Source organism: Colobus angolensis, unplaced genomic scaffold, assembly GCF_000951035.1.
Source record: "Colobus angolensis palliatus isolate OR3802 unplaced genomic scaffold, Cang.pa_1.0 Scaffold345, whole genome shotgun sequence".
NCBI classification, from domain to species: domain Eukaryota; kingdom Metazoa; phylum Chordata; class Mammalia; order Primates; family Cercopithecidae; genus Colobus; species Colobus angolensis.
In genome coordinates, this window is record NW_012116766.1 from 2,493,382 (window position 1) to 2,502,555 (window position 9,174).

At 38.7% G+C, this 9,174-nt stretch overlaps 1 protein-coding gene across 1 annotated transcript in view; it reads left to right on the forward strand.

Moving 5' to 3' along the window:
* The window catches only part of SEC24D (SEC24 family member D), a 109,761-nt gene that overhangs the window by 36,871 nt on the left and 63,716 nt on the right, over positions 1-9,174 (forward strand). Inside the window, exon 8 of the mRNA XM_011952714.1 lies at positions 2,836-2,963. Coding sequence (XP_011808104.1) covers positions 2,836-2,963 — 128 coding nt within the window. The remainder of the gene's footprint in view (positions 1-2,835; positions 2,964-9,174) is intronic.

The window sequence follows — 9,174 nt, forward strand, 5'->3', positions numbered from 1 at the left end:
AGATGATCATGCCTCCGCATGAAATACATCCCACACTTCACTTCAGGATGCTAGGCTCCGCGTTTCATCCTTCTCAGTCCTTTGGCTGCTTTCTCCTCCTTCTCTGACCTCCTTATCTTGGAGGACCCCAGGGTTCAGTGTTTGGTCATCTTTTCTTCTTTGGCTATAATTATTCCCGTGGTGGTTTTAACCTGGTTTCATGGTTTCACATACCATCTCTATATGCTAAGAATGCCCAAATGTATATCTCCAGCCCAGACTTCAGCCCAGTCTCCAGATGTACATATCTAATTGTCTACTCAGCATTGCTGTTCGACTGTGTAATAGATTTCCCAAATTGGACATGTCCCAGACTAGATTCCTTATCTCCACCCACACACCTGTTAAAACATCCCTTCCCTTCCTGCAGCCTTTCCTTTGTCAGTTGATGGCAATTTTATGCTTCTGGTTTCTCAGGCCAGCAACCTTAGAGTCATTCTTGACCATCATGCTCTCTCACACCTCACATCTTCACACCTTATATGCCCTTTAACAAATAAGTCACTGTACCTTCGAAATATATCCAGAATTTAGCCACATCTCAACACTTCTACTGCTGTCGGGCTAGTACTGCAGCAGGCTCCACATGGTCTCCCTGGTTCTACTCTTCCCCACTGCAATCCATTCTGAAAATGCAGGCAGAGGAACCTACATTAGAGCATGACACTCCTCTGCTCTAAAACCATCAGTGGCTCCTCATTTCTTTGGGAGAAAAGCCAGAGGGCTTAAAATGGTCTCAAGAATCGGCGGGGCGCGGTGGCTCAAGCCTGTAATCCCAGCACTTTGGGAGGCTGAGACGGGCGGATCACGAGGTCAGGAGATCGAGACCATCCTGGCTAACACGGTGAAACCCCGTCTCTACTAAAAATACAAAAAAACTAGCCGGGCGAGGTGGCGGGCGCCTGTAGTCCCAGCTACTCCGGAGGCTGAGGCAGGAGAATGGCGGAAACCCGGGAGGCGGAGCTTGCAGTGAGCTGAGATCTGGCCACTGCACTCCAGCCCGGCGGCAGAGCAAGACTCCGTCTCAAAAAAAAAAAAAAAAAAAAAAAAAAAAAAAAAAAAAAAAAAAAAAAAGTCTCAAGAGTCTACTTCATCTGGCCTATTGCTTCGCTGAACTCCACACCAGTTGGTGCCCACCACAGTGGCTCCATTCCAGCTCCATGGGCCTCCTGCTGTCCCTCTACTCCGGGCGTGTCCTTCCCCAGATACCCACTTGGGTAAATCCCTTGCCTCCGGTGACTCTTTGCTTGGATGTTACCTTTTAAATAAGGTCTACCTTGTAAGTATTTAAAATTGCAATCTGCCTCCCACTTCCTGGTACCCCTTCACTAGATATGCTTTTTTATTTTATTTTTTTGAGACGGAGTCTCGCTTTATCGCCCAGGCTGGAATGCGGTGGCACCATCTCAGCTCACTGCAAGCTCCGCCTCCTGGGTTCACGCCATTCTCCTGCCTCAGCCTCCGAGTAGCTGGGACTACAGGCGCCCACCACCACGCCCGGCTAATTTTTTGTATTTTTAGTAGAGACGGGGTTTCACTGTGTTAGCCAGGATGGTCTCGATCTCCTGACCTCGTGATCCGCCCGCCTTGGCTCCCAAAGTGCTGGGATTACAGGCGTAAGCCACCGCGCCCGGCTAGATTTGCTTTTTTCACAGCATTTATCACCTTCTAATGTCCTATATAATTTACTTTTATTAGGCGTAATATTCATTATCTGTGTCCTCTGCAAGAACATAAGCTCTGCAAGCACCTAGGACAGGGCCTGAAATGTCGTAGACATTCAGTGAACATTTGATTGATGATTACATTTTTTTAGTCATAATATTTTATTTCAAAATTTATTTTAGACAAGTTATTCTAGTGATAAAAATATTCTTTATGTCATAGATATTGTTTTAACACTCAGATATGCCACGAAGTAAAGATATTTGGTCAAGAAGCCTAACATCTATTAAAAATAGATTAGGGTGTTTTTGAAAATAATAATACTATTACAAGTAGAATTTTCATTTCTAAATTCAATTTCCAAATTTAGAAAAAAGTAGTCAAATGGAATCATATTTGACAAAGTATCACTTGCTAATATGAAATGGTATAGAAATGCTTACCTTTCCCATAAGCAGATAGAAGAGGATGAAGAAGAAATGACTGTGATTCAAAAATTTTGTTCTTTCATATTTGTATGTCTTTGTTTAATTTTTTCCATTGAATCTAAATACCTCTCAAATCTATAGTAATGCTATATTAAGACTGCTTATATTTTGGGAGGCCGAGACGGGTGGATCACGAGGTCAGGAGATCGAGACCATCCTGGCTAACACAGTGAAACCCCGTCTCTACTAAAAATACAAAAAATTAGCCGGGCATGGTGGTGTGCGCTTGTAGTCCCAGCTACTCGGAAGGCTGAGGCAGGAGAATGGCGTAAACCCGGGAGGCGGAGCTTGTAGTGAGCCGAGATTGCGCCACTGCACTCCAGCCTGGGCGACAGAGCGAGACTCCGTCTCAAAAAAAAAAAAAAAAAAAAAGACTGCTTATGGAAAATAATAGTAACTAAGATACTTACATCTTTGCAGTAGGATTCAGAGTATTTTTATTTTGTAAGAAATTACAGTGTACCTAGAATATAGATTGTAGAATTACACAATACTACTTTTTAAAAAAACAAATCTTGAAGAGAGTTTTACAAATAAGAAATAATGCAATGCATTATCTAGAAGTACCTTTATAAATATTTGAATATCTTAGGGAAAGTTTTTTTCTAAATACATTTTAACTGTATCCTTTTGAATGTTTCAGGAAATGCCAGTCCTCGATTCATCCGTTGTACAACATACTGTTTTCCATGCACGTCAGATATGGCTAAGCAGGCTCAGATTCCATTAGCTGCTGTCATCAAACCTTTTGCCACCATTCCTTCAAATGAGGTAAGAATGATATATAATAGCAATTCAACAATTTATCAATTCCAAAATTACTCTTTTCTTACAGTTTTCTTGTATGTTATTCCATCATATAATCAGGAAACTGGAATATATTTTTATAATACAAAGCATCTAGTGATTGAATTCATCAGGAAAACAAATAGTCCAACAAGCTATGGTTTTTGGCCTCCTGTACGCCAAATACAAATGGACTAAGTCAGTTTTTGGCATATTGTGGTAATGCACATATATACAGAAAATATAGAGTGTCCCACGGTAAAAGTATCATGACTTGTCTTGAGGCCCTGATACCCTAGTTTAGAGCCCTTACATTGTGAGTGTTCTGTTGAGGGAAGATGATAGATCCTATAGTCCTTGATCTATTAGAGCAGATCTTACTACATCTGCTTTAATTATCACTGGGCCAGGATACTCATCAACTCCTACTTAAAGGTTAGAAAGCATGGGGTAGATAAATCTGTATATATTGGTTTGAAAATATGTGCGCAACATATAGTTGAGTGGGAAAAAAAGATAAGTGGTTTACATTGAAAATCTGTAGTTTTGTTGCCAGTGGGTATTTGATCTATGCTTCCAGAAGTAACCCAGTTCCAACCTACACTGCTGCCATTCCTTCTTTTGATGCCCCTGAATGGTGGATGCCCACATGCGCACAGAAACACAGGCATGGTAGCAGAGCAAGTCACACAGGGGAAGAAAAGCTTGACTTCCAGCTGGGGCTGTGACCATTACCCATTGTAGTATCCCAGTAAGCTAGGGCAAACCACAGATTCCTCTTGCTGCACTAAAGGCTGGAGCCCCAATATTCCCTCCCAGCATGAACCTCAGTCTTGGAGCTAATGAAGTAGGCTGATCTAATGCACACCTAGCAGCATCTGAGCAAGAGGCGCAGAGCATCTGCAAGAGAAAACAGATTCGTTCCCTTTCTTGGGCTCACCACACCAGCTGGTATGGAGAGTAAAGCAGTGTGGGGAAGGGGAGGAGGAAGCTGTGGTGAGTGGGGCTTACTTTATATCCTGTGAGGGAAAGAAGAGAGAAAAGAGAGATGTGTGATGTGTGCAGTGGCTTTCATACCCTTTGGGATCTTCACTCACTGTCCTTATGAATGTAGTGTAGTCCTGCTAACACTTCTTTTTGGGAGTAGAGTGAACTGGCTTAGAGTAGGTCATGGGAGAAGCATTGAACCGTTTTTAGAAGCCAAACTGACATGTGGTATGGTTTCATATTTGTAAATCAAGATGTACATTCAGTATTTCCTTTACATATTTTAACCATAATCTCTTCCATGATGGTTCTAGAAATTTAATATAATATTTATAAATACCTCATTAAACTCACTATGCTTAGTATGAATGTGGTAGACCAATATGTATTGACAAAGAGATGACACTATGTACAATGAATGCATTTTAAAGAATAACTTAACTAGAAATACTTTCAAAGCTATTTTCAACATTTTGTTTTGAAAGTTTTCAAACATAGAGAAAATCTAAAAGGATTTCATAGTGGACACCTACATCCCTGCCACCTAGATATTACCATTAGCATGTAACTATACTTGTTTTGTCACATATCATGGTGTTCATCTGTCCATCAACCCATCTTTTTTCTTCTGATGCATTTTAAAGTAAATTACAGACATTTAGACACTTCACTCTAAATACTCCAGAATGCACATCATTAACTAGTGTTCAAAATTTGCTTACAGATTATTTTCTCATTTGAGGCAAAGTTCATTTACAATAAAAATGTACATGTCTTAAGTGAACATTTATTGAGTTTTGACAACTGTATATACCTATGTAGCCCAGACACCTATCAAAACATAGAACATAATTGCCACCCCAGAAAGTTATCTCATGCCATTTCCTAGGCAACCCCACCCCTTCACGTAACCTTCCTTCCCTAGCAGCCACAATTATGATTGTTTTCTGTGATAGATTTGTTTAGCCTATTCTAGCACTTCATGTAAATAGAATCATAACGTATGCACTATTGTACGAAGGTTCTCTTACTCAACATAATGTTTTAAGAGCCATTATGATGTTGCATGTATCAATAGTCTGTTTCTTTTTTATTGCTGAATAGTAATTCATTGTGTGAATATACTGTCACACCCTGGTCTATAAGAGGTTTTAGGCTGGGCGTGGTGGCTCGCACCTGTAATCCCAGCACTTTGGAAGGCAGAGGCGGGTGGATCACCTGAGGTCAGGAGTTTGAGACCGGCCTGACCAAGATTACGCGACAATCTTGGCTCACAAGACTGGCGACAGAGGGAGACTCTGTCTCAAAATAAAAAAAGAGTTTTTATAGACTGACTTCATGTGCAGGTATCCATAACAGTATGTAGTATTGGTCTTTTCTTTTGAAAGAGTCAAATACTGTACTTTTAAATAAGTAAAACATAAACAATCAAAAGATGAAAAGGGTATACAATGAAAAATAGGCCTCTTTCTACCTCTGCCTCCTCCCCTTTCATACAACCCTTACCTGTTCTTTGTGATTCCTCTAGAAATAAAATATGCATATAACAACATAAAAGTTTCTATCCTTTTTTTAAAAAAAGTATGTAAATGTACATGATAGAGTGGTACACACGTTGTTCTGTACTTTTTAAAATTAATATCTCTGGCACTGATCTCATATTATTGCCTACAGAGCTACCTCTTTTAAAACAGCTGGGTAATATATTAATATGAGAAACATTATTATAACTATACATACAAAATCAATTTTGAGATGCATACAGATGTCAAAAATGTGAAACCATTATGAATCCTAAAATTGAGGAAATGTATTGCCATCAGTGTGCCTAGAAGAACCATCCCCACAGCTTCTCTCAGGGGGATAGGATTGCTACACATGTGCAGCCTCTGACTTATTTATTCCTTTGCTATCTGAACCTTATCAAAGACATCTTTTATTTTCATAAACAGAAGATAATATTTCTACCTTGACGGAAACCTGCAGCATATCTAAATAGCAAAATATCATAGGAAGCAATTCTATTGTATATCTGTATTGTGGATACATGAGATTTCTGCCCATGAATAGTGTCAGTTTTGGCTGCACTTCATTAGTGGCAATAAGTTTGCATGGTTTTCAGCTATCTACTAGCAAAACCCCCCTTCCTGCCCCTTCCTCGTGATAAAGCTGACTCAGGTCAAATATGCATGAAACAGAAAAAAACTCAGAGTTTGGGACCTTCTTGTTATCGTCACTTAGTATTAACAATAAAATTATTCACTAATATCTTCTGGAAAATAAAGCCTGGCATTTCATGTTTTTGTCGCTGTTGGAAAACATCTTTCAAACATTAGTTTAAGCTTCCTCAAAAATGCGTATATTCATTTTAAACATAAACTGAGTGGGCATGGTTTCTATTTTCCAAAGTTGTTTGTTTTAACCAAATACTACCTACCCACCAACATAAGATCTTTTTTTAGTAAGGACTTGTGCTGCATTTTCATCTCTGTGCTTTCCAAAGTATTAAACAGAAGAGGCTAGAGTGGTAACTTATTTCTGGAATCTGACTTAGGGAGAAGCTCTACCTGTGAAAATAACACACTCTATTCCTTTAATGTTGTTGGAGACTCTGAATACTGACCATGTAAATGTATTTGACAGTACTGTTTTCTCCACTCAGGCTCTCTCTACACAAGCCCTTGAACAGAATTACTCTGAATGTATTTAAGAATTACTTTCTCTTATATAGCAGTGCTTCCTGGTTTGAATGAAGACACTCTCTATTTAAAGGAGTACTTTTATATTTATTTGTCGAAATAGACTTAGAAGTCAAAAAATAACGACTGTGAAAGGGATACTGCCACACCAGAAAGAAGTTCCTCAGGGGCATGTGCTCAAAAGTGTCTTCCTTTTTGGGCATGTAGCTGGACCTAAACTTGGAGAGCTACCAACATAAGGGAATTATTGCTGCCCTGCTACACCAGCTAGCTAGATACAAGTCTGTATGCTACCAAGTGTTTGGCCTTCTTGACAGATTCTTTCCTCTTTTGGCTTCCATGATACCATCTTGGTGTAATTTTTCCTACGTCACAGGCAGGGAACATTTAAGTTCCCTTTTTTGTTTTCCTGATCTCTAATTTGGGGGTTCATCAAGGCTTGAACTTGGGATCTTCTTTCTGCTCTCCTTAGATACCCTGTCCCCTCCAAAGACTAAATATCTGTAACAGCTGCTGCTGCTACTGATGGGAATAATAACAGTCAAAATTTATAACAAGCAAAATTATAAGTTTTAAAAATATTTATTTACTTAAATCTCACATTAACCTACTTATTATCCCCATTTTACATATAAGTAAACTGAGGCACAGAGTTAGATAACAAACTTAAGGTCAACAGCTGCTAAATAGCAGAGCTAGGATGCAAACCCACATAGACTCTGGTGTCTAAAGTACTCTGAAGCACAGCGCTGTTACTTTCATTCATTCATTTTTACATTTTCAGTCCCATACTCACATATCCAAACACCTCTCTGAAATCTCTCCTTGGATGCCTCATAGAAACCTCAAACTTAACATGTCCAAAAATGATTTTCTGATCTCTACACCCCAAACCTGTTTATTTTTCCACATATCAGTAAGTGGCACTATCGTTTAATTGTGTGAGGCAAACATCAAAAACTAAACAGTTATAGTTAAGTAATAACAGAAAATGAGGGATATGCTGATTTTAGATATTTATAATCCACAATCAGGGAAATAACAGTTTAAAAGTATCTTTTCTAAGCAAATGTATTACATGAACACTGTTATTTTACATATAAAATCATCCTTAATTATTTTCCTCTACTATAAATGATTTATTTTGGGGTTAGTAAAATTTTAGGATATGTTTGCTTATCCAGTATTGCCATCATTACTGCAATTTTAAAATCTTTCCTTGGAGATAATCTGCTTTGGCATCTACCAAAGTATTTATTTAGTACAGTGTTTTTTTTAAAGTTGGTTCCATTGTTTGACAGGTTTCAACATTTATTAGTGTGCTATTGTGTTAGCAACAGCCTATAAAAATAAACCTAACCCAAGCAGTTTGGACGAGAGGATGTTCCTTATGAACATTTGCTTTGGAGATGTTTGCTATTTCCAGGGGCATATCTATGTTGTCACTGTTTAAATTTCATATTCCTTACCATAGGTTTTAATTTCTTATGTCTGTTAAGTGAAACCCATCCCTACAGTCAGTAAAATTAACTGTAAGGTATATATTTTTAGCAAAAGTAATTGGTTATGCTGTAAACCCTTTTGTTTAGTAAACTGTGTTTTAATTTTTGATGCTGTATTTTAGGAACTGAGGTAGCATGGTATAGAAGTTCAGTGCAAAAGGATTGAAGATTATAACTAATTTAATTTTGCATTTTTTTCTCTAAAATAGGAAATGTTTATCTTTTGGACAAGTGCATAGTCTAATTATAGATGCAATTAAGTAATTTCACCTATATAACAGATGGTAGAAGCTTGTACTCCATCTGTGACTAGATTCAGGAATATCTGTGTGTAGTTTTTGGTTATAAATGGATATAATAGTCAAAGTAATTTCCTTGCTTATTGAGTTAGCAAGGATAAACTGTCATCCAAGACTCAACATTTCAGTTGAGTTGTAATCCCCTACTTACTCTGTGCTAGGAACTCTGCTGAACTTTAGGGATTTGGAAAACAAGAAAAACAAGACCGGTTACTCTTGCCTAGGACTTCTAAAAAATTTTCCCTTATGCAGCTAGCTTTCGTACAATGTGAAAAAGGCTCTGATGGGGATAGCTTCATTGTTATATGGAGCTTAGTTTCAGGGAAAGTTTTATCTGAATTATGACTTAACAAATAAATAAGGACTTTGTCCTATTAATAAATGCTGTTTAGGCCGGGTGCGGTGGCTCACGCCTGTAATCCCCGCACTTTGGGAGGCTGAGGCGGGTGGATCTCGAGGTCAGGAGATCAAGACCATCCTGGCTAACACGTGAAACCCCATCTCTACTAAAAATACAAAAAATTAGCTGGGCATGGTGGCACGTGCCTGTAGTCCCAGCTGCTTGGGAGGCTAAGGCAGGAGAATCACTTGAACTCGGGAGCAGGAGGTTGCAGTGAGTGAGTTTGAGCCACTGCACTCCAGCCTGGGCAACAGAGTAAGACTCCATCTCAATAAATAAATAAATACATACATACATGCTGTTTAAATC